The following is a 26,502-nucleotide window of genomic DNA, read 5'->3' as shown; positions in this document are numbered from 1 at the left end:
TATTACTTTATTATTATTATTATTATTATTATTATGACGACTACTTCTATTACTACTGCTAGTAGTACACTGCTCTGCACATAGTAAAAGCTCAATAAATACTACTGAATGAATGAATACTACTGCTATTGTGCTACTACTGCTGCTGCACTAATCCCTGCTTTGCCACTTAGTTGTGTGACTTTGGGCAAGTCACTTAACTTTTCTGTGCCTCAGTTACCTCACCTGGAAAATGGGAATTAAGACTATGAGCCCCATGTGGGACAACCGAATGACCTTGTATCTACCCCAGCGCTTAGAAGAGTGCTTGGCACATAGTAAGTGCTTAACAAATACAAGCATTATTATTACTACCATTCTCCTGCTCCATTCTTTACCCCCTCTAGTAAAAGGGGAATCCAGCCTCTCTGGAAGACTGTTGGCCTTTGAGTCTGCATGTCTGCACCACCCTAACCCCAGGCCAATTAAAAATGGCACCAGGAGTAATAATAATAATAATAATGTTGGTATTTGTTAAGCGCTTACTATGTGCCGAGCACTGTTCTAAGCGCTGGGGTAGACATAGGGGAATCAGGTTGTCCCACGTGGGCTCACAGTCGTAATCCCCATTTTACAGATGAGGGAACTGAGGCACAGAGAAGTTAAGTGACTTGCCCACAGTCACACAGCCGACAAGTGGCAGAGCTGGGATTCGAACTCATGAGCCCTGACTCCAAAGCCCGTGCTCTTTCCACTGCCGTTGCCTGCCCCTAACCCCCTTTCTCCCTCCCTTCTTGAACCTGGGGAGAGGCACACACCCACTAAGAGTTGCTGTTTTTAGAGTTCGTCTGGGTGAAGAACCAAAGTAATTGGAGCAGGGCTATGGTACATAATGATAATAGTGGTATTTGTTAAGAGCTTACTCTGTATCAAGCACCGTTTGAAGCTCTGGGGTAGAGACAAGATAATCAAGTTGGATGCAGCCTCATGTGGGACAGGTGAGGTGAGGGAACTGAGGTACAGAGAAGTTAAGTGACTTGCCCAACATCACACAGCTGACAAGTGGCTAAGACAGTAGAACCCAGGTCCTCAGACCCCGAGGCCCGTGCTTTATCCACTAGGCCATGCTGCTGCTGGTACATGGGCCAGCGGGATCAGCCGGAGGGGGTCCCAGGCCAGCATGGAGACCCTATGAACCTCTCGCAATCCAATCAAGGAGCCTTGGGGGAAGGAATGCAGGGAAAGAGGTGGGGGAAGGAGTGCAGGGAAAGAGGTGGGGGAAGGAGCAGCTGTCCAGAAGGCAAATATTTCCTGGGACCTCCCCCCTCTCCAGCTCCAGCCCTGAGCCCCATTTTCTCTGCTGAAAGTGACGAATCATCTCTCTCCCAGGTGCCCTTTTTTGTCACCTCCTCAGAGGGCTGCAGACTGATTGATGACACCAGCCCGGCACCCACTTTAATCACCCCGTTTACCAATGACACACAGACAGATTGGGGATGAGATTGTTCCTGATGCATGTCTGCGGCAGATAACCACCAGCCTGTCAACAGTGATAAGTAGGAGGAAAAATGTTTCCAGGGTCCAAGTCAGAGAATGCCGGCCTACCACTTACCTCCCCCTCAACTCCCCTACCCGCATCTGCTGGGTAATCAGAGATTCTAGGTACCTGCCAGCAAACAGAGAGGAGAGAGGTGCTGATCAGTATGGCCCAGTGGAAAGCAACCAAGTCTGGGAGTCAGAGGGCCTGGATTCTAATCTTTGTTCTGAACCTTGCCTGCTGTGTAAATTTTGGCAAGTTGCTCAATTTCTCATGCTTCAATTTCCTCATCTGAAAAATGGGAATTCAATACCTGTTTTCCCTCTGAGTTAGACTGGGAGCCCCATATGAGACAGAGACTTAGGCGTGGCTCAGTGGAAAGAGCACAGGCTTGGGAATCTGAGGTCATGGGTTCTAATCCTGCCTGCCACTTGTCAGCTGTGTGACTTTGGGAAAGTCACTTAACTTCTCTGTGCCTCAGTTATCTCCTCTGTAAAATGGGGATTAAGAATGTGAGCCCCACATGGGACAACCTGATCACCTTGTATCACTCCCAGTGCTTAGAACAGTGCTGTGCACATAGTAACCGCTTAACAAATACCATTATTATTATTACTACTTCAGCATTTAGAACAGTGCTTAGCACATAGTCATTACTTGAACTTTCCAAGGACAAGTGAAGAGCACAAGTTATGGTCAGTATCTGCCAATAGTCACAGTAGGAAAGAAAATCAATCAATCAGTGGTATTGAGCACCCACTGTGTGCACTTGTGTAAGCTCTTGGGAGACTACAGAGTTAGTAGACACATCCTCTTCTCACAACGAGCTCACAGACTAACAGCTAGGCTGAGAGAAGCGGACTGGGAATCAGGGAACCTGGGTTCTAATCCTGACTCTACCACTTTTTTTTATAGTGTGTAAGTGCTTACTATGTGTTAAGTCCTGATCTAAACGCTGGGGTAGAAACAAGTTAATTAAGCCAGATACTGGCCCTGCCCCATATGGGGCTCCCATGTAGGAGGGAAAACAGGTATTGAATCTTTTGAGGAAACTGAGGTTCAGAGAAGTTAAGTGACTCGCCTCCAGTCACACATCAGGCAAGCAGCAGAGCCAGGATTAGGACTCAGGTCCTCTAGCTCCCAGGCCTGTCAGCTTTCTGCTAGGCCGTGCAGCTTCTGCTAGCTTCCTCACTTGTTCGAGGTGTGATCTTGGGCAACTCACTTTGCTTCTCTGGGCCTCAGTTTCCCATCTGTAAAATGGAGATTCAATACCTGTTCTTCCTCCCTCTTGGACTGTGATCTTTTGTGGTCTGATCTGATTGGATTGTATCTACCTCAGCTCTTGACACAAAATAAGCACTTAAATCCCACTGTTATTGTAATTTTGATCCTAAGCCCTGGATCTTGGAACATCAGAATCTCCACCACCCAGGGAGACGAAGTGATGCAGAACAGCTCTCGCTCCGCAAACTCCCAGGCTGAGATTCTCTGGCTGGGGTGATGGCCAAAGAAGCGGAGATCCTGAAGCTGTAGTACCCACCCTGACTGGTACCATGCAACCACAGACAACTCACGCTCCTCCTCTCCTCTCAGACCAACCTACTTGTGCCTCGTCCTCATTTCTCCGGCTGCTGCCACCCACCCCCCCCCACCCCCTTGCTCACACCCTCCCTCCTCCCCACCAGCACAGCAATCCAATCGGGGCACCCGGCCTCAGCCAGCCAGGCAGACAGTGAGGGAGCAAACGTATCTAATAGTGATCCTGCACCTTGTTGGAATGAAGAGACTGAGGCAGGGAGAAAGTCATTTGAATAACTGCAACTGAGAGGAGCCTATTGGCATAACGATGGGGCCGGAGGCCGGTGGACATTGAAGGAAGGTATTTAAGAAAGGAGAAAGGAATGCTTTCTTCAGTCAAGCTGGAAACTGTCAGTACACGACTAGAACAGCTGAATCGAGATCTGCTGCCCTGATCCCTGGTATATCTCCAAGAAAACCTTATACTTATTGAAGGCACATCTCCTCCCAGGGGCCTTCCTTGACTAAGCCCTCCTTTCCTCTTCTCCCACTCCCTTTTACACTGCCCTGACTTACTCTCTTTATTCATCCCTCCTTCCAGCCCCCCAGCACTTATGTACATAGCTGTAATTTATTTATTTATACTGATGTACTGTCTCCCCCTCTAGACTGTAAGCTCATTGTGGGCAGGGAATGTGTCAGTTATAATGTTGTACTGTACTCTCCCAAACACTTAGTACAGTGTTCTGTGAGCCCCTTATAGGCAGGGATTGTCTATTTGTTTCTGAATTGTACTTTCTAAGCACTTAGTACAGTGTTCTGCACAAAGTAAGCACTCAAAAAATAGGAATGAATAAATACTCTGCACACAATTGACTGACTAATCCTCCTTCTCACCCTTCCAAACTCTCCTCTTCTAAGCCTCCCACCTCCTGCTTTGGGCTCTCTGACAAATATGGGCTTCCACTCCTGTAGCCTTCTGATCTCCAGAGCATCAAGAGAAACAGTGGGTAGAGGAGCAGAGAAACATTCCCTCAAGATTCCCTTAGACAAGCAGTGTGGCTCAGTGGAAAAAGCACGGGCTTTGGAGTCAGAAGTCGTGGGTTCAAATCCCCGCTCTGCCACTTGTCAGCTGTGTGACTGTGGACAAGTCACTTAACTTCTCTGTGCCTCAGTTACCTCATCTGTAAAATAGGGATTAAGACTGTGAGCCCCACGCAGGACAACCTGATTACCCTGTATCTACCCCTGTGCTTAGAACAGTTGCCGACTTGTTCATTCCAAGCACTTAGTACAGTGCTCTGCACATAGTAAGCGCTCAATAAATACTATTGAATGAATGAACAGTGCTATGCACATAGTAAGCGCTTAACAAATACCAACATTATTATTTAAGACCATAAGCTCTTTATGGGCTGAAAGCATGTCTGCTAATTCTGTTGTATTGTATCCTCCCAACTGCTTAGAACAGTGCTCTGCACATACTAAGCTCTCAATAAATGTCATTGACAGATTGGGTCAGCTCCTCTGCAGAGTGCTTCACTCCCCGGAACCTTTCTTCCCCACTCCTCCTTTTTGGTTCCCTCCGTCTGGAGGCCCGCCACCCTCAGTCCCAGCTTCCCTAAGTGGCTCCTGCCCAAAGCTGGGCCTGGTGGTGAGTCTAGAGGTGCCAGTTGCCAGACCTGGGTCCTCTATTATATATCTGACCCTGCTGTTGCCTGGCTCTGATGGCTTTAGCACCTGGGCAGATTGCCACAGTCAATGGGTCTGGAGCCAGGGAGGGGACGGATGCAACGGATAGCGGGAGACCCTCTGCCCCTCCGGTTCTTTCTCCATCCCCTGACTTGTGAAGATCCTCTGTGAAGATTGCTCATTTAATAATGTTGGCATTTATTAAGCTCTTACTATGTGCCGAGCACTGTTCTAAGCGCTGGGGTCGACACAGGGGAATCAGGTTGTCCCACGTGGGGCTCACAGTCTTCATCCCCATTTTACAGATGAGGTAACTGAGGCACAGAGAAGTGAAGTGACTTGCCCACAGTCACACAGCTGACAAGTGGCGGAGCCGGGATTCGAACTCATGACCTCTGACTCCAAAGCCCGTGCTCTTTCCACTGAGCCACGCCGCTTCTCATTTGAGAAGCAGGCTGGCCTAGTGGATAGAGGTAGGTACTAAATGCTGGGGTAGGTCAAGATAATCAGGTCAGAGGTCTACTTAATGACCTCGGGCAAATCACTTAACTTCTCTGATCCTCAGTTAGCTCATCTTTAAAATGGGCATTAAGACTGTGAGCCCCATGTAGAACAGGAATCATGTCCAACCTAATTAGTTTTTATCTGCCCCAGTGCTTAGAACAGTGCTTGACACATAATAAGCACTTAATTATTGAGTTTGGGAGTTGGCCTCACTAGCCTCAGTGAGAAACCCCCATGAAGGGAGGGTAGCCAAGCTGGACTGTGGGAAGCCACTAAGATCAACATCCGTGGCTAGGGGGACATTCAAAGAGAAGACTGAGGCAGGGCTAGACAAGCCATTCCCGTGACCACCAGTGGCTTGGGGCTTCTTGCAGAGAATATTAGCCATGCTGCATGCACGGATTTTCTCATTTACTCAAGAAGCAATCTGGAGAGTGGCAAGTATCATCATCATAATATTAATTGTGGTGTTTGCTAAGCGCTCACTGTGTGTCAAGCGCTGAACTAAATGGCTGGAGTAGAAACAGGATAATCAGGTCAGACACAATCCGTGCCCCGCATGGGGCTCCCAGGCTAAGTAGGAGGAAGAACAGATATTCATTATCCCCTTTGAATGTGGCAGACAGGCTGCTGCAATTCAAAACAGCATGAGATGCAGTCAACCCTTATGCCCCGAATGCACAGCTTTTCCACCAAGGCAGCAGCGTGGGAGAAATTCATGAGCCAAACTGTGTTCCCCGCTCGCCCCCTACTGGGTAAACTGAGTATCCCACACGCCTTGGGCCCGCTCAGCTCTGAGCAGGGAGAAGCCATTTTAGATAATGGACACAGAGAAACAGAATCGTGAATGGCTTTCCATGAAAAACGAAACAAGAAACAAGCATCTGACTTTAACTCAATTCATCTTTACTGAGCACCCCACATGGGCACCGCCTTTATAATTTTGTCTTCATGGAACATGGGAGAACCAGGAAGGCTAATGACAACTAATAACTGTGGCATTTGTTAGAGAAGCAGCGTGGCTTAGTGGAAACAGCCTGGGCTTGGGAGTCAGAGGTCATGAGTTCGAATCCCAGCTCTATCACTTGTCAGCTGTGTGACTGTGGGCAAGTCACTTAACTTCTCTGTGCCTCAGTTCCATCATCTGTAAAATGGGGACTATAACTGTGAGCCTCACATGGGACAACTTGATGACCCTGTAATAATAATAATAATGTTGGTATTTGTTAAATGCTTACTATGTGCCAAGCACTGTTCTAAGCGCTGGGGTAGACATAGGGGAATCAGGTTGTCCCACATGGGGCTCACAGTCTTAATCCCCATTTTACAGATGAGGGAACTGAGGCACAGAGAAGTTAAGTGACTTGCCCACAGTCACACAGCCGACAAGTGGCAGAGCTGGGATTCGAACTCATGAGCCCTGACTCAAAAGCCCATGCTCTTTCCACTGAGCCACGCTGCTTCTACCCCAGTGCTTAGAACAGTGCTCTGCACATAGTAAGCGTTTAACAAATACCAACATTATTATTTGTTAAGCACTTACTATGTGCCAAACACTGTACTAAGCCCTGGGGTAGATACAAGATAACCTGGTCCCAAGAGGGGCTCACAACCTAAGCAGGAGAGAGAACAAGTATTGAAACCCCATTTGGCAGATGAGGGAACTGAGGTCCAGGCTAGTTAAGTAACTTGCCTGAGGTCATGACAAGTGGCAGAGTCGGCATTAGAATTCCTGGGCCCGGACTCTTTCCACACTGATTCCTAAATCAGACCAGGCAGACCCAGTTCTGAGTGGGCAGTCCCAGGTCCAGGAGCAGTTTGGAGGTCACACCAAACATGCCATATGGATAGAGCACAGGCCTTTGGGCCAGAAGGACCTGGGTTCTAATCCTAGATTCCCCACGTCTGCTGTATGACCTCGGGCAAGTCACTTTACTTCTCTGTGCCTCAATTACCTCATCTGTAAAATGGGGATTAAGACTGTGAGCTCAATTGGGGACAAGAACAATGTCCAACCTGATTAGCTTGTATCTACCCCAGCACTTAGTACAGTAACTGGCACATAGGGCTTAACAAATTACCACAATTATTATTATTGTGCCAGTTTCCCTGAGTGGGCCTCCTCTACCCCCTGGGGGGTGGGGATGGGGCGAAAGCCATTCCTGCTGTTCGGAGCAGGCAGCAACAGGACACAGAGACTGTGTTGATGTAGCGTCTATTTCTGTCTCCTGTTCTTCAAGGCCTCAGTAGAGACAATAGCTTCCCTCTGCTTAGCCAGAGTCACACAGACCTCCCCCTTCTCATCAACCAGCAAGTTCCCTCCAACCCCCAAAACACCCACCCAGTGACCCTACTTTCACTTCCCCTGAAGTTGGGGCCTAGTGAGAAACACATTAGGGAAAGACCATTTTCATTCATTCATTTGTATTTATTGAGCTCTTACTGTGTGCAGAGCACTGTACTAATTGGGAGAGTGCAATACAGTGAGCCTGACATTCAGAAGACCTGGGTGGTAATCCAGGCTCTGCTACTCTAAGTGACCTTGAGCAAGTCACTTAACTTCTCTGTGCCTCAGTTACCTCATCTGTAAAATGGGGATTAAGACTGTGAGCCCCACGTGGGACAACCCGATTCCCCTGTGTCTACCCCAGCGCTTAGAACAGTGCTCTGCACATAGTAAGCACTTAACAAATAACATTATTATTATTATTCTTATATTCCTTCTCTCCTTCCCTCTTATACTGGGAACCCCAAGAAGGTCAGGGACTGTGTCTGACTTGATTATTTTGCATCTACCCCAGTGCTTGACACATAGTGTGCATGTGACAAGCACTTATTTGGAGATGAGGAGGCTTGGGTATTATGCTACCTCGCATGTAGACCTTTATTTTTTGATAGGAAAATCAAAGTTCCCAAACTTCCAAAAATGGCATTCACTGGTAACTGCCACAGAGACAGAAAAGATTGAGGGAGAAGGAGATAAGCCTATGGCAACTTCAATATCCTGATTTTCCACTTTGGAAATTTGAAGAATGAGGAAACCGAGGCCCAGAAGTTAAATAAATTGCCCAAGATTACACAGTAGCCAAGTGGTGGAGTCAGAATTTGAACCTAGCTCTCTTGACTCTGGCTCACCTCTTTCCACTAGGTTATGCTGCCCCAGTGGGCTCTGGGAGGTGAGGGGAGTTTTGAAGATAGAGAGATGTGTGATTTGGAAGACTGGAGGGTGGGGAAGAAGCACTGTGAAGGGCAAAAGGAGTGAGCAAGTGGTAGGAGACTAAGGAAGTACAGTGGAGAGTTGAATTGATATGAGTTGGAAAGAAAGAGATGAGCTAGGAACTAGTGAAGCAGGCAGGCTGGGGAGCAGCAGAAGAGAGAGGATAGGTGAGGGAAAGAGCCCGCCAAGAGCCTGCCATGAGAGGGGAGCCCTAGGATCTGTGAGGGCAGCAGAAAAAAGGGAATGCACAACAGGGAAAGGATCCAAGGGCCAGTTCAATCAATCAATCAAATACTCATTGAGCGATTACTAAGTACAGAGTACTCTACTAAGCATACATGTGCATGCAGTAAGCCCTCAATAAATACCCAATTGATAGATCTTATACAGATGAACCATGGATACGATATATGGCAGGTGCCACCACAACACTGCAGGGAGATCCAAGAATGGAGAAGAGGGTAAATAGCCCATCACCCTCTTTCAAACACCTGTTGAGTTAAATTTAAGGGCTGGAAGAGGGTGTGCAGAAACCCTGGTTCCTCCCGTGAGCCTGTTTACAGTGCCACGGTCAGCCACTGTAGCTGAGGCAGCTGATTTGCTAGTGCCCCAGCGTTTTTAACACTTGATATTTGATTGAAGGGAGGTTATCGCCACAGAAGATACCTCTGTCCCTCGGGTCTGCTACCAGCCCAACACAGAGCAGATTACTAAGCAACAGCATGGATTGGCATTCTCCTTCATACCGAGACCATCAAGTACCAAGTTGACTGGGCCCCCAGAAGAGCCTCAGTGACTTTTACGGGAATGTGTGAAGGTGAAAACTGGGAGTAAAAGGATCTTCAGATGTAGGGAGGCACTTAGCTTTTTCTCTACTCTCAAGATCCTGGCCTTTTTTTCTTCCAATCTACGTGCCCTCTACTGCAGCATGGCTCAGTGGAAAGAGCCTGGGCTTCAGAGTCAGAGGTCATGGGTTCGACTCCCAGCTCTGCCACTTGTCGGCTGACTGTGGGCAAGTCACTTCTCTGGGCCTCAGTGACCTCATCTGTAAAATGGGGATTAACTGTGAGCCTCACATGGGACAACCTGATTACCCTGTATGTACCCCAGTGCTTAGAACAGTGCTCTGCACATAGTAAGCGCTTAATAAATACCAACATTATTATTCTGCCTCTGATCCACTGTTCACTGTTTCCCTGCCCAGAATGCCCTCCCCACTCAGCTTTACCAAACCACCTCCCCCTCCCCAGTTATAGCCCTTTTAAAAAAACTACTTCCTCTAGGGGCACTCCCCCAACTTCCAAACATGCCATCCTTCAGCAATCATGAGTTTGTGATGAAAAATAGAAATTAAGTTGTAACCTCCTTGAGGGCAGGGTTTTTTTTTTAATGGTATTTCTTAAGCACTTACTATGTGCCAGGCACTGCACTAAGCGCTAGGGTGGGTACAAGCAAATTGGGTTGGACAAGGTTCATGTCCCACATGGGGCTCACAGACTCAACCCCCATTTTACAGATGAGGTAACCAAGGCACAGAGACGTGAAGTGACTTACGCAAGGTCATACAGCAGATGTGGCAGAGCAGGGATTAGAACCCAGGTCCCTTGATTCCCAGGCCTGTGCTCCTAATGCCTTCTTGTAGTGGGGCAGGGAGTGTGGGGGTAGTGGGAGGTGGGGAGTCAATACATGATGAATAGATGAATAATAAAAAGTCAGCCTGCAACCAGACCCATAAAGTTCCTACTTTAAGATTACTTATGGTATTATTTGTTGATCACTTACTGCATGTCAAGTACTGTTCTAAACACTGGAGTACATACAAATTAATCCGTATGGTCTAGTGGATAGATCATGGACCTGTGAGTCAGAAGGACCTGGGTTCTAATCCCTGCTCTGCCACTGGTATGTGACCTTGGGCATGTCATTTTGCTTCCTCAGTGACCTCTTTTGTAAAATGGGCAATAAGACTGTGAGCCCCATCTGGGACATGGACTGTGTCCAACCTGATTAGCTTGTATCTACCCCAGTGGGTAGAAGAGTGCCTGGCACACATGACTTAATGGATAGAGCACAGGCCTGGGAGTCAGGAGGACATGGGTTCTAATCCCAGCTCCACCAGGTCTGTTGTGTGACCTTGGCCAAGTCACTTAACTTCTCTATGCCTCAGTTCCTCATCTGTAAAATGGAGATTAAGAGTGTGAACCTCATATGGGAGGGGACTGTGCCCAACCTGCTAACTTGTATCTAAACCAGTGCATAATAAGCGCTTAAATTCCTTTGTGGGGGGGGAAAAAAAAGGTCAGCCACAGTCCCTGTCCCACCTGGGCTCACTGTCTAAGTAAAGAAGATGAGCAGATGCAGAAGACACGAGCCACTGGGAGCAGATTGCCTTTCTCCAGGCTGGTTCTCATTGCAGCAAGCCTTTTCCATAAAGAAATTACACTCAAGCATTTTACTTTTTTTTTCTTTTTATTTGAATAATAAATCTTTTAAAATTCATTTTTTTTTCCCATAGGAAAAAAGGGAGGAGACATCTGCCCAAGGGGCACAAGGTCCAGCAGCCTGGCAGGAGCAAAAGAGCATCTCGAGGGAGTTAAAGCAGTGTTTTCCCCTTCTGCCCCCATCACGAGTACTCCTTCCCCACAATGTCTTGGGTCAAGGGAGAGGCTCACGGGATATGATTTAGTGTTAGGATCTTTCAATTTGGGATTCGGTCTGACCAGGAAATTTTAGTTCAAGCAAAAATACAAAGCCTATGAAATCGATGGGATATTCAAAACAAGCACCCTGTGAGACAACATCCAGGATTTAAAAGGCAGGGAATGAGGAACACTGGAAGGCCTTTAAATGAGGTTCTCGGAACCACTCTCGCAGATGACAAAATCCTGGAACAGGCGCACATTTTGTCCCTGCCCCTGATGGGTGTAAAAAGTCGCTTTAAAAATTAAGCTGAGTCAATAGTAAAGAGTTGCATAATCTCTATATGCTGGACTATGTTTGTCCTCTAGGACAATAACCACTGTTCCCTAGGACCAAGCTCACTCTACCCTGATGCAAATGTGCCTTTTTGTACACTTGGATCCACAGTGACCAACACCCTACACATACATTGTGGCTTATGGAGAGGGGGGAAAAAAAATTTAGGAATTGGGCCAAGGAGGAAGTTCATTTCCATATACTGACCCAATCCAATGCTGGCCAGCTCTAATATGGAGTTCTGTTGTGCTATATGGATTTTTTTGGGGGGAAGGAGAGGAGAAAGAGGGGAGGTTAATAGATAAGAAAAGTGGGTCATCCGAGGGTAAAGGGGGTGAAGGAGCGGAGCAAAACGGCTCAACCCAGCTTTACACAGTATTTGTGTGCACCTGATGAACTAAGCAGTACACATTCACATAGTATGTTCCCGTGGCTCTACTCAAGGGATGAGGGGCGGAAGACACGAGGCATAGCACTGCACCTCCCACTTCCAAGGTGGGTGATCCGACCCTCTGGGTAGATGATGGATGTCAATCATTTTTTCCATCATGGATGACTGGAACGCCGAGTTCGATTCTCTGGCCTCTCCCATATCAACATGTCCATTCTAGAATCCTCAAATGAGATCTTTTGGTCCCTGAGTGTCCATTGCACACATGTGTACAGAAAAGTCACAATGGCACTCCTGCAGAGTGCTGGAAGCAGCCCACCCCCCTCAAGCTTCATCGTTATAATATTTTCCGTTACTCGAGTCTCCCTGGAGAAGGGGGGTCTTTGGGTTGGGAGGCTGATCAGTTGGTGTGTCCAGCCCTGGTCCAAGAGCTTCTTCAAAGTTTTTCTGTAGAAAAGAAAGTTGTCAGGTTATCTTTCTGCCACCAGCTGAGCCAGGAACTTATGCTCACCTCCAGGCAACCCATCTTGATGTTGACTTAAATAAGTAGGCCTTACCCAGGCACCAAAAGACGCTGCCCTTTTGGAGAGAGAGAATATTCTTAAATGGCAAGCCAACAGGACTGATCCCTTTATTCACAAGATGAGGGGAGAGGGGAGGAGGAATTTCCAATAAGCCCCAACTTGTCCAGCCAAGAGCAAGCTCCTTCTCCTCCTTTCACCTGTGCCCTGCTCTTTCTTCTCTGTCCCTCCTCCCTTGTTTTGCCTCCTTTCCCACTCTTCCCTCTCCACCCTCTTTCCCTCCCTTGGTTCTCTGCCCCACAGACTATCTTTTTCCCTTTCCCCTCTGATGGAAGTTTAAAGGAATCATGAACCATCCAAACCAGTTTATGGCTACAACACTCTAAACTGTAGAAGGCATTAGGTTCTAAATGGTTTTCCTTCAGGGTTTCATGAGTGCTTTGTTTTATAAAAAATTATAGGTCACCAAAGAATTATTTGAGCATGAGAACACATATGAAAGTTTTCATCTCTTACTGAGAATTCAGAGGTATTGGATGTGACAGTTTTGTTCCCAATATATACATTCTCCTTTAGACCCCACTCCCTCCTTCCCTCCTCATAAAGAGTTAACTGTTAGACATCCCCCACACACACTACAAAAGCAGAAAGTTATGTGAGAACAAGTCAGATTATGATACCAAAAGCAAAATTTTTTAGTAAGACATCGTGGCAATTTTAAAAAAATAAGTAGTCATTCAATTGTGGGGGTTGGGGCAGAATTAAGAAAAGTGTTAGGGCAAAACCCAGAGTTGAAGAGACTTAAGTTTCTTTAAAAAAATAATGGCATTCTTTAGGCATAATGGGGTATGTTTAATAGAGGCAATAATGCCATCTCCTTGTTGCTGGCTTTTAAGTGAGCAAAGGTTAGTTGCTATAAGAAAAACTGAGCAATATTACAGCAACAAAAGCATAGCCCTATTCTCAATCTAGACAGTCCACATAACCAGTTTGGAAAGCCTTTAAAAGATGCCTTTTTACCCAGAATAACCCCCACACTTTGTAAAACTTGGGTTCATTCACTTGAGTTGCCCCAGGCTCTTTAAACGGCCTATTGGCTAACTGCTCCACCCAAAGTTACAGATTGGAAGGCCTGTTCACGATAGTCAAACATTCTGCAATGAATCCAGCTGTTGCTGTGCTAAATTCTCTTATAATCAGCAATTTCAGGGAGGTGAGAAGAAAGCCAAAAAAAATCTTCAGCCAAAAGTATCTTGTACATTCAACCTATGACATCCTAAGAACTCTCAAGATAAAGGAGTCTTCCCAGCAGAGACAGATGGTTTATTATTTGACAGACTCGCCTTTCCGCTGGGAAGGGAGGTGGTGGGGGTACGAAGGGGGTAGAGACCCCTACCTACTTCAGTCCTGAGGGACAAACTGAGAGGAGACAACACAAGTGGTAGTTAATGATCCTCCTAGGTCTCCTATCCCCTTTTTCCCCTCTTCTCACTACCCCTTCTCACCCTACTAGCCTCCTGAGGGCCACAGAATTTATGAGTCATTTTTACCCAAGAAATCAACAAAGCGCAGAAGTCCACTGGTTTCTTAAAGTGGAAGAGTCTTTGGAAACCCCCTAGTGATCTGAACCAACAGCCAAAAGGGGTCACTTCTGACTGCAGAGTCCAGCACACTGTCACCAATATAAGAGAAAAACTTTGATGCTCAAGATTTCTCACTCTGGTACAATTTAAACAGTAATAATAATACTACTACTAATGGTATTTGTTAAGCACTTACTATGTGCCAAACACTGTTCTAAGCGCTGGGGGAGACAGAGGTTGTCCCACATGGGGCTCACAGTCTTAATCCCCATTTTACAGATGAGGCACAGAGAAGTTAAGTGACTTGCCCAAAGTCACACAGCTAAGTGGCAGAGACGGGATTAGAACCCACAACCTCTGACTCCCAAGCCCATGCACCTTCCACTAAGCTAAGATGCTTCAAGTATAGTATAGTAGTATACTAGCCTCCAAATGCACACCCTCCTAAATTTTAAATGCAGTTGGCACATTTTGTTCTGAATGTTGAGTCTTTAGTCTGGTTGTTAAAACAACAGCAGCCTCAATGCATGGATTTGAAAAAACTAGAATTCCTTCCCTTTTCTAGGAAGACCGTTAGAGGCATCACCTGAGAGTTCATTCTTCTTAACTTAATTTTATGCCACTGGGTTCCAGAAACAATATGAGTGAGAAATTTTAGTCTAGAAGTAGGCACTGGAGCTCTCAGTACACAGAAATAAAGTCAGCAATTGTGCCTTTTATGCTGGGCTGTCCCCTCTGCTTAAGTTGTGGACCTGAAGGCATATCAAAGTTGATGTAGCCTTAGTCTTAATTCACTTCTCCCATTCCTTCTTCCACCAGGTCACTATCACACATACCATTCCAAGAGCTTCCCTGAACAGGGAAATGGAACCTTGATAAAAATCACCTGGCCTCTGACCCAATACCTAATTTGCCCAGAAGAGATCTCCCATTCATTTTTAATTCTGAGAAAATAATGAAAAACAGCAACAACAACAAAAAACAAAACAAAAAAAACCACACTCAAAACTGTCCCTATGTCTATTCCAGCTCTGAAGCGACCTTACATAGCAGTGATCTGTAAGGCTGCTCTAAAGCAATTATTTTCATTGGCAAGAGAACTTAAGTCTTTACACACTTTTAGAAGAGATGGAGGGTGAAGATCTTTATAGGATAAAAGCAATTTTGAAAATTCTACTTTAGAATTATATATCAGTTTTATTGACGAGAATGGCTATGTTAGTGGAAAAGATTGGTTTACCTGGTACCCACCTACAAACGGGCTTCCTGGAGCACAGTCCCATTATGAGTAGAGGTCATCAGAGTTTCTGAGTAGACCTGAATGGCCTCCTTATTCTTTGGACCCTTTTTACTACTACTCCAAAATAAAAAGCATTTGTCCTAGAAGATAATCAAGCTAATTTATCATTTAAAGTTGTGAGTTTTTTCACTTTCTAAACAAGGAATATATTAAACATGGTTTATAGTCAAGTTTAGTACTTCTGTTAATTTGATTGCTTCTCTATTTAAAACTAGTTTATTCAAGGTACATTTATTATTAGTCATTCTCCATCACCATTAAATGCTATTTAAAAAGGGAAATGAATTAGAACTTAGACAATTCTACAAGAGATCAAGCCAGTCTTTAAGTGTCCCTCTGAATGCCAAGATTGTGTAGGGTTTAGACTATAAATCTCAGAAAGGCCAACTGTAGGGACAGGAACAAAATTGGGTGCTTACATGGGGAAAGATACTAAGTTTAAAGGAAATAAATTTGACAGGGATGCCTGGGTTAGGAACAGACAGCTTTTTAAGAATGGCTTGAGCTGGTGAGATTAAAAGGCATTATTTTAAGATTGACCATTTAACATATTTTAACTTTTAGAAAAAAATAGATACACCCCAAGCATATCCACTCTGAAAGACTGCCCTCAAGCAAATACATAGAAGGTCCCGAAGACCAGAGACCCTTGGAAGCCAGAGGAATCAATTTCAATTTAAATTCTCCTGCTCAGAAGCAGCCATCCAAAGAGATGCTTGAGGGGGAATACCAGGTATAATCAGTTGCCATCAATGGCTTTATTGTGATTCAGGGTTTCAACACTGATTGAGGGAATAAGGGAAAGTAGCCAGTTAGCACACCTTTCACACAGATTGTTTTTTGCCTTCTTTGAGTGGAGGAAAGGGGGAAGAGAGGGAAGATGGACTGATACTGTGCAGTTTGGTAACTTTTTTACATAATCCTAAACCTTAGTCCTGTTACAAAAGGATCTTTAGGGACCACTGCCTCTTTGCTGTGAGTTTCTTCACTAATTTTAAAGAAACACAGCCACTAAAAGTAGAGCCCAAAGTAGCCTCTCTGGGCGTTTGCTCTCCCAGCTTTTGCTGATGGAGAAGCTCTTCTCCAGATACCAATACAGTGTACTTGCTACTAGAGTCCAGGGGCTGCCCTAGAGGCAGATTCCATTTTACTTAAGTAAAAACTTGGGATGATTCGCTTTTTAAAAAACAAAACAAAGCCAAAAAACAAAAAAGCACACATAAAACAAATTTAGTCGCTGGTTAGAATTTCCAGTCCAACAATAAAGACAGCGGTCATCTGTACAGCAAATGGGTCATTTATACCAACGGTGGACACACCCAATGCAGCACAGTGAGACATAGGCTGAGCATAAGGAAGGTGAAAATGCTCCAGAGTTGGATGGCAGCACAGTGTTCCCCTAAAGGAAATGTAGTGGCCTAAAGGAGCAACCCCCCAGCTCTCAAGAAAAAACAAATTCATGCTGGATCAGTTATATAAACTAAGTCAGCTAGGGAAGTGAAGATCTGGCATGTGATGGGTCAATCAATAGTACTGCCAGAGCTTAAGCAAGCCTCTCTGGAGAAGTGCATGGCCTCATGGAGCCAAGCCAAGAAGCTTCCCATTCTGGCCCCAAGCCTCAGAGGGGAAGATTGATCGGGACCCTGGATTGACTAGCACTTAGTACAGTGCTCTGCACACAATAAAAGGCTCAATAAATACCATTGACTGGTTGATTGCTGGCAGGCCCCTCAAGCCAAGTACAGTAAGTAGGAGAATGATAAGGTTGGTCAGAAGAATCTGGTTAGTGAATCTGCTCCCAAGAGGAAAGAACCCAATGGGATTGGGAGTTCTTCTAAATGAGGCTCTAGAAGCCAGTGTTTCCAAATGGAGTTCTACCTAGTGGCAGTGAAACGCAAACAGCGACATGGAAAATTTCTCTTGAAGACAGTCTTTCCATGTCCAGGTTTATATAGCCCAAAACACCCCTAAATATATACTTGGATAGGAATTACTATGGTCCAAATAAGTCCACATTTCTCACCATGACGACTTTTGTTGTGTCTTTGGTTTGGCTTTTTTGGGGGGGCAGGGGGGAGAAGGGGCTTTCATCTTCATTCCAGAAGCTTGGAGCTTCAAAGTGCAAGAGAAAGACTGGTCGGAAATTTCATTCCCAAGTGGAACACTATAAGGAACCCCATTTGATGAAAATTAGTGAAGCAGACTGGAAAGTTGCATGGCCCAAACTTCAAATGTTTCAACTCTCATGAAGCATTCTGGGTTTAGTGCTTCAGCAATAGAGGAAAAGAGTCAAAGCATAATCCCTAAGCCAGGGAGAGCCAAAGCTGCACAAAAGCAGAAAAAAAAAAAAAGAAAGAAAGCAGTCCTAGTGAGTTTTGAACATGTGCTTTGGAGCTGGACTTCTTACCAGTAGTTAACTCCTACTCATCTTTAAAGCAAGAATCAAGTCCAACAAAAGTAGTACTCCATAACAGGTCCCTTCTAAGAGCTTCTTGGAAACTAGCTCATCTGTCCCTGCACTAGTGAAGGAATACTGGCTGTACTCAACTTCCTATTCATTCAATCATATTTATTGAGTGCTTACTGCGTGCAAAGCACTGCACTGAACACTTGGGAGAGTAAAATAATAAACGCATTCCCTGTCCACAATGATCTTACAGTCTAATAATCAACACTTCTCCTCTTAAGAACCAGGAGGTTCTCAGTCTTACCTGAACCCCTTAGGTGGGCTGTGTGGGAGGGATACAAATTTTAAAGGTCCTATTTTGGAAGCAGAGACAGACCATCACAGTGAGTAGCTTTCAGAAAGCTTCTCAAAGTATAAATGAATGTGAAACTAAACACACTACTTAAAATACCCAAACAAAAGGACACTAAACTGAATCTTTATTTCTGCCGACTTCTAAGCCCAAGAGATGCATCTTACCTGAATCAGCCCACTCAATTTCCTCTACCCCATGGAGAGCAGCAGAAAGGGTCTTTGGCTACTCTCTCTCAACTGGCCAGCCTAGGAAATCTCAGAGCTGTCCTGGTGGGGTCCCGGAGACCCTGAATAAGCATCCACCTCCCACTTAGCACATTGGCCCCCACCCATCTCCAGTTGTCTTTGTGCTGTGGTCCCTGCCTTTCCTGCTCACACACAAAGAACTCACAGGGCCAGAGTGGAGAGGAGCAGCGGCATGTAGAGTGCAAGATGAAGTCAAAGCAACCCATTCCCTGAAATCCCGCTGGAAGGAAGAGGAAGCTAAGCAGAGATGCTGCTGATCCCGTTTCCCCCAAAGCCCCACCTGAAGGAAGGCCAAAGTCTAGCAAGGATCTCCTCCCTGAAGGCATTTAATCTGTGAAATGGTAAGAGTGAGTCACACCCATGTTCAGCACGGTGCTATCAGGCCCATTTCAAGTCTTGATTTGTAAAGCGAGAGGACATCTTGGTGTCTTCTGTTCACTTACCTGGCTTCTGACTTGGAGGATGAAGGAGATAATCAGGAGAACCCCTCCCAGGCCGATGAAGACGTACTGCACGTATTGTGCCACACTGGGCATCAACACCAGTTGAGTGTAGAATGTCTTTAAGGTTTTGCCACCCATCATTCCACTCTGGGGCAAAACACACAAGAAAGGATAATTTCACATGGGAGACTACTTAATCAGCATAAACAAAGTCATTTCATGGACTAAACAACTCAATTACAGGGCCTGGTGGAAAGAGGACAGGCCTGGGACTTAGGGAACCTGGGTTCTAATTCCAATTTTGACACTTGCCCTGCTGGGTAACCTTGGGCAAGTCACTAACTGCTCTGTGTTTGTTTGCTCATCTGGGAAGTAGGAATGAAACACCTGTTCTACCTCTCTCATAGGTAAGTCCCAAGTGGGATGGGAACTGTTCCCAATCTAACTGGTATCTAAGCCAGAGCTTAGCATGATCCTTGGCATGTAGTAAGTTATTGTTAATTATTCAGAAGCTAATCATCTAGCCCCTTTCCTTCTCTTTCCTGTCAAGCATTTCACTGCTTCTTGAGAAAATTAGGGAAAAAAGAGAAACTCCAATCAGTCAATGGTATTTACTGAGCACTTCCTGTGTGTCAAGGATTGTACTAAGCACATGGGAGAGTACTAAACAACAAATTTGACAGACACATTCCCTGACCACTGGTGCTCACTGTCTAGAATGGGAGCTTGCAGTCTAGAAAGTTGCAAATTGTAATGCAACTTGCTAGAGGTTCTGGCAAAAAGATTGATACTGAAGGTGACTGAAGTTATTACCCAACAGTGAATGTTTCAAGTGCTGTGGACTTCGGGAGGGATTTTCATGGATCATTAGGATTTAGTGGTTCTCCTGAATAGCCCAATTTCTGAAGTTTTCAAATCCCCCATCCTTGGAGTGGTATATCTTATCTTTAGGAAAACAAGACAGAATATAGACAAGAACAAGAAAAACCAATAAAAAGCTTTGGATATTCTGAACATTTAGAACTGGGTATATTTCAGAGATGCAGGTAATTTGGGTAATGAAGGGGAAGCAGAGGATATCAGAGTGCTCTTTGGCAGAGAGAAGGGTGGAAAGAAACCTAAGGATCTTCTTCTGTGCTGACTGCTTGGCTCGGAAGAAAAGGACCAATTATTTTAGTCTGGAGTGGCTAGGGATTCTTTTTGATTCAGGGATGGGGTCCAGGGACAGTTCTGCACAGCCACGATGTAAGCACTATGGGTTGGTTAAACTGCATCCAGTTGCAGTTACAGGGGAGTTGGGCTGCGGAATCTGGGAGCTACTTGCTAGGAACCCCAAGATAAGCCCACCTGTTCCACACCCCTGCAGTCTCAGATGACACCAGTACCTCAAAAGCAGGACCGGGGAGGGTATACATAAGCAGCCACTGTGGCTGAGAGAGCCATGATAACCACAGCTTACCTGACTCGCAGAGAAGGGAGGCAGTGTGGCCTAGTGGAAAAAAGAGGGGCCTGAAAGTCAGAGGACCTTCATTCTAATGCCTACTCTGCCACTTGTCTGCTGTGTCCCCTTGGGTGAAACACTTCATTTCTCTGAGTCTCAGTTGCCTCACTTGTAAAGTGAGGACTCAATGCCTGTTCTCCCTCCTTGTTAGACTGTGGGTCCCACACAGGACAGGGACTGTGTCCAACCTGATAACTTTTGTCTACCCCAAGGCTTAAAACTTACTTACATAATAGATGTAAGTGCTTTACAAATACATTATTAATATAAAATAGCCCATAAGGACTGGTAAAAGTATGAACAGATGGCCTGAGACTGCTGATCAAAAAATTCTGACCAGCAGTTACGTGAATTCAGGTTCAAGAAAGAAAGGGTTTGGATAAGTGGAAATCCTGATCACTGATATGTGGATAAGTGAGAGTGGGCTGAATGAACTTATACCTTCAATTGTTTTTAAAAAAGATAATTTTACTCTTGCAACCTGAGGAATGTATTTCTAAACTCAATCATCAAAGTTAAGATTCAAGCCAAATATGAACTTAGACCTTTGAAAGAACCACTATAAATGTGAGTAGCACTGATAAGGGAAGCTATGAAAGCAAACACGGAGGGGAGGAGGGGCAACAGAGGTCAGGGATTTCAGTGAAAAATAGTTTAAGGGGGAATAAGCAAGTGGCATGGCAACAGATTTTTTTAATAGGAGAGGAAAAAGGAACTTTCCTGTGCTTTGCTGATTGGAAGTTGCTTCAAATTTGCTTTCCAGAACGCAGAGCAATCAAAGCCTCATATCACAAGTGGGCAGTGTCCCATGGACAGGAGCAAAAGCCCCAGAGGTGCCCTCCACTGCCAGGGTAGAGGCCTGTCCAGGAGGGAAGAGTTGGACTAAATTGTTCCTTTCAGAACAACAGAACACATGTACTGGGCTAATGGCCTAGGAGTTTGGTAAAGCAGCCTAGTGGAAAGAAGGAACACAGGCCTGAGAGTCGGGAGACCTGGGATCTAATCCCAACTCCACTATTTGTCTGCTGTGTGACCTTGGATAGATAATCTCTGAGCCTCAGTTCCCTCATCTGTAAAATGGAGATTAAATACCTGCTTTCCCTGTCTCAGCCTGTGAGCTTCATATGGGACAAGGGCTGTGTCTAATCTGATTACATTCTATCTGCCTCAACAGTACAGTGCGAGGCACACAGCCCCACAAATACCATAAATAATACCACGATTATTATTTTTACTACTGTTAAAAGAAAAAGGCAGCCAAACTATGAGGCAGATGGCTTAGAAGCAGATAGTTACTCCTTTGCCAGGGGGCACCCTCCCCCGCAGTAGGCAGGGCATTTTCAACAGGGAACATGTCTGTCAACTCTACTGTACTCTCCCAAGCACTTACTACACATAAGCACTCAAATACCACTGCTTGATCAATTCCACAGCAGGGACCAAGCACCACTCATTAGGGTCTTCCTGATTCAACTTCACTGAACAGACAAAATCAGCTGAAGAGAGTAACTCTGCCCTTCCCAGGTTGGTTTAAACAGCACTGCTGAGTTCTAGCAATCATTTATTGAGCACTCACTGTGTGCACAGTAAGGATGCTCTGCTTCTCTCCCCTTCATGTGTTCTGTTCACAGTACGTTTTTATTTCCAGAGCACAGAAAGAGAGGTACGAACTTACCTCTCCAAACCAAAGCATAGGCAAAACTACTGGTTGGATCTTCCCTGTTTGCCTGAAAAACAACACAAATAAAACAAAGGTAGAAAGGACAAATTGCATTTGAGTTCCCCAGATATACATCAACTGTTTAGAGCTTTAAGTGTTTCTGCAGAGCATATTTTTTAAGTGTTACAATTCCCCAGGCTTCTGAGTTATTTTGCTTTGATATAGCAAAGATGAAGGCTGAGAATTCTGGCTATTTCACTGTATGTATAGCTTCTAAAGCTCTTTCTCAGGAAATATGCTATTAAGTAAGGACTCATCACAAGAAGTTACCCAATGTTTAATTGAAGAGTAACTTTTTTTTTTAAATGGGGAAAGTATTTTTCCTCATTTCAAACAAATATGAAAAGGTTACCAGCCTCTCATCCTTCTTATTGGCTAAGATGTTTACATAGAATAAAATAAAAATACTGGCCTATGAAAAATTGCTATTTACCCTAGATGATTGGTTCTTGGTAAGACTAAATAGAGCATAAATCTGTACATGAATACTGCAAAAAATACTTCTTGACTATGCCAAGCACTCTATTAAGTTCTTCAGAGAATATATTAGAATCATTAGGGCATGAGCCCTGCAAATAAGGAGTTTACACTGTAGCACAGGAGATGGACATTCAAATACATTGGAAGAGCATTTGACAATCAGTAGTATTTACTGAACATTTACTGTGTGCAGAGCACTGGTCTAAGCAGTTGGAAGAGTACAACAGACTTTGTAGACATGATCCCTGCCCAAAGGAGCTTAGAGAAGAGGGACATCTCCCAGGCACTTAGTACAGTGTGCACTCAAATAATATTGATTGTCAAATTCTTACCAACTGTCATAAATATTATAAAAGTGGTCTTCCCCCATTAAGCCCTCTTTTCCCTGACTCCTCCCTCTGCTTTGTCTATGCACTTGGATCCATACCCTTTGGGCACTTGACTGTAGACTCTAGACTTTACGTTTTTTATGGAAAAGAAACATGTCTACCATCTCTGTTTTACTGTACTCTCCTGAACACTTAGTAGAGTGGTCACCACACAGTAAGCATTCAAGAAACATCACTGAAAAAAGAGGCTATGTACAGGAGTTAGTGATTAAGTAATAGGGTGTGTGAGATGTACAAAAAGGTTATGGGAGATTGTGTTAGGTGACATAGAATTGCTGGGGAGATGGGGGAGGTGGATATAAGCAGAGAGTAAAAATGAATTGGGGAATGCTTCCAAGAAGTCAAAAGAAACACCGGTAACCAACTAAGCCTTGACGCTGTTTAGTGCCATTGTTCTTGTCTGTCCGTCTCCCCCGATTAGACTGTAAGCCCGTCAAACGGCAGGGACTGTCTCTATCTGTTGCCGACTTGTTCATCCCAAGCGCTTAGTACAGTGCTCTGCACATAGTAAGCGCTCAATAAATACTATTGAATGAATGAATGAACTAAGCTATGTCTAATGGGCTCAACTTGGTCCTAATCTTTGACTGCATCTGTGAGTTGACTACTCCTTCCTCCCAGAAATCCTCTCCAGCAGTGACTCTGGTTCCCTTCCTCTTTTACTGGCTTCTCAGCTTCCTGTGCCTGCTCTTCATTCTTCCCTCCCCCTGGATTTGTGTGTGTATGCACCACACTGTGCTGTTCTGGATCCTCTAATATTCTCACTTTACTAATATTCCCCTCTAATATACATTCCCTTGGGAACAAGTGGTTTCAGCGACCATCAAACCTCCTCTATGCAAATAAACTCTCAAATGGTTTACCAGCCCTCATCTCTCACCCACTTTATAATCTCAGTGCTACTCCTACAGAGTGACCCTCCTCTCCTCCAACACTACCCCTGAAATTTAGCCTAAAACTGCATTTTTCTTCCCTCAAATTCTCATCTTCCTCATTTCCCCACTGTTATCACCTCCCTTTCCCCTGTTCCATAAGTTTGCATCTTTGTCATCTGTTATTTCCTCACATTCAGTTGCTCTATCCCGTACAAGGTGAATGGCATTTATTGAGTACTATCTGTGTGCAGAGCACTGTACTAAGTACTCGAGAGAATAAAACCAGGCAGTTGGTAAAGACATTCCCTGCCCACAAGAATTTTATAGAGTATCTCATAGATCTGCCCCCCACTTCCTTATGACCACTATTCTGGTTCAAACCCTTGCCACCTCCTGGCTGGACTGTTGCAACCCCCTCATTACCGATCTCCCTGTCTCAGGCCTTTCCCTTCCTCACTCTGCCCTCCATCCCAGTGATCAGATCCTTTCCTTCCATGTCACGCAGAGCCTATCCTTCCCTACTTCAAAAGCCTCCAAGGACTTCCTATTTGTCTCCCAGTTAAACAGAGTTTTACAATTATTGGATTTAAGATCCTCCAACAGTCAACCGTATTTATTGAGTGCTTACTGTGTGCAGAGCACTGTACTAAGTACTTGGGAAAGTACAATAGAACAATAGAACAAACACATTCCCTGCCCACAAAAAACTTAGTCTAGAGGGGGAGACAGGCATTAATGTAAATATATTTCAGATAGGCATATAAATTCTGTGGAAATCGTCTCCCTCTTAACTGCTCTCCACTTCAGCTCCAGCTGGTATCTTTCACCCATGCCAATGTTCTAACAGTTCTCACTCGACTCCAGTGTATGATTATTGCTTGTGCCTTGCTCACAATTCACAAAGAGCTTTCTCTGCAGACTTTGAGAATCAGATGGTTGTGGGAGAAGAGGGAGAATCAAGACTCCCATTGCAGCATTCCATCCCCAGGCAGAGGGTGTCCCTGGTCACCAACTGTACACGGTGCCAACTGGGGGTGGGGCTAGGGAAGATGCCTGGGTGGCAACATTGCTGCCCCTAGCCCAGCAGATGTCCAAGTGACCTTTTGAACACTGTTTATAATGCACCCGGGGCCAATTTGATGAACCCCAGGGCCTGGGCCTTTCAGGAACTCCTGGCAGCCAGCTCTGATGCAGACTGAGCCCAGGTGGATCATCCCTTCTCCCATTACAGTGTTGATCTTTGGCAGCAAATGGGTTTCAGGTTTCATTTGTTGTACTTCCCTCAAGTGCTCAGGACAGTGCATGGCACCAAGTGGGCATTCAGTAAATATCACCACAACTCCTCCTTGATTCTGTTACGAACACAGGCTCTTATCAACTTCCATGTCAAATTTGGGAAGAAGAGAGGGAGAACAATGAGAGAAAGTTCCCCTTATTCCCAAAGAACTGGATTGAATATCTAGAACCATATTAACTGGCACATGGAGAGTTCACCATACCCTATGAGTTTTCCAAGGAAAATGAAAAGCTTTACTCGGCTCCCTAGCAAGCTAGAGGATTCAAACTTACATTATCCCTCGGACTGCTTTTATATATAAACTCAACTGCAGCTTGACGGAGCAATTCATCGGAATGCCAGTAACCTGCAGACGAAAGAGAAAACAATGTAATTTTGTTGGCATTTTAAAATTCAGGCTCCAACTGAAGTGTTCTTATATAGAAAGCACTTGACTCCTTGGAGCAAGATTCCAGACAAATGGTCAGAAAGTACATCTCCTCCATTCCCAGGAAGTTAATATTTAATCCCTACAGAGAGAAGTAGCATGGCCTAGTGGAAAAAGTACAAGGCTATGAGTCAGAAGGACCTGGGTTCTAATCGTAGCACCACCACTTGTCTTCTGTGTGTCCTTGGGTAAATCACTTAACTTCTTTGTATCTCAGTTATCTCATCAGTAATATGGAGATTAATTTGGATCTACCCCAGCGCTATCTGCCTAGCACATAGTAAGCACTTAAATACCATAAAATAAAATACAACCCTCAGTCAGCACCTTAGTTCTTGTAAAATAAACTCTTATCAGCAAAACTATCAATGCACCATCAGCCTGATACACAGCGTGGCCTAGTGGAAAGAGCACGGACCTGGGAGTCAGAGGATGTGGGTTCAAAGCCTGGCTCTGCCACGTGTCTGCTGTGTGACCTTGAGCAAGTCACTTGATTTCTCTGGGCCTCAGGTACCTCATATGTAAAATGGGGATTTAGACAGTGAGCCCCACGTGGGACAGGGACTGTGTCCAACCTGATTACCTTGTATCTACCCTAGTGCTTAGAACAGTGGTTGGCACATAGTAAGTGCTTAACACATACCATCATTATTATTAGGTCCTGCCACTTCTAATTGATACAGGAGCTAGAAAAACCAAAATAGGGGAACAGTTCAAGTTAAGATGGTGCAGCCATTTAATTATTCTAGTCCAAAGCTCTGTTGATGCAAAAAGGAAAAAAAGTAGGGATGACTTTTTATTGCTGTTGGAACAAAAGGATCTGGGGAGAAATAGCTCAACTTCCGTGAGCCCCAGACAACATTTTTTTTTTTTTTTTTTTTTAACAGTAGGAGTACTGTCATCAGAGTATAGAACTGTGCGAAAAAAGAATTAGGAGCAGGTGCTATCAGAGACTCCAGAGGTCAATGCTGGAAACCAATTTGGAACCAACAGCTCAGGAAAAAAAAATCTACATATTTACCCCAAGTTGATCCTATTTGGGAAATACCCCACCTTCCAAACCTGTAACAATATTATTATAATAATAATGTTGATGGTATTTGTTAATTGCCAGGCATGGTACTAAGCGCTGGGGTGGATACAAG

At 44.9% G+C, this 26,502-nt stretch overlaps 1 protein-coding gene across 4 annotated transcripts in view; it reads right to left on the bottom strand.

The window, feature by feature from the left end:
* Positions 1–10,900: 10,900 nt before the first annotated feature.
* The window catches only part of SCARB1 (scavenger receptor class B member 1), a 57,369-nt gene continuing 41,767 nt past the window's right edge, over positions 10,901–26,502 (bottom strand). For 2 of the 4 annotated variants that reach the window (XM_007666922.3, XM_007666924.3), the window contains exons 9-13: positions 25,203–25,276; positions 21,845–21,896; positions 18,669–18,815; positions 15,170–15,298; positions 10,901–12,261 (exon numbers count right to left, since the gene is read on the bottom strand). In XM_007666922.3, the coding sequence (XP_007665112.1) occupies positions 15,170–15,298; positions 18,669–18,815; positions 21,845–21,896; positions 25,203–25,276 (402 nt within the window). In that variant the 3' untranslated portion in view covers positions 10,901–12,261. Of the gene's footprint in view, positions 12,262–15,158; positions 15,299–18,668; positions 18,816–21,844; positions 21,897–25,202; positions 25,277–26,502 lie in introns of all 4 variants that reach the window. The other 2 variants (XM_016227298.3, XM_007666923.3) reach the window with 2 other exon arrangements.

Source organism: Ornithorhynchus anatinus, chromosome 2, assembly GCF_004115215.2.
Source record: "Ornithorhynchus anatinus isolate Pmale09 chromosome 2, mOrnAna1.pri.v4, whole genome shotgun sequence".
Taxonomy (NCBI): domain Eukaryota; kingdom Metazoa; phylum Chordata; class Mammalia; order Monotremata; family Ornithorhynchidae; genus Ornithorhynchus; species Ornithorhynchus anatinus.
This window is presented reverse-complemented; position numbering and strand designations above follow the sequence as displayed.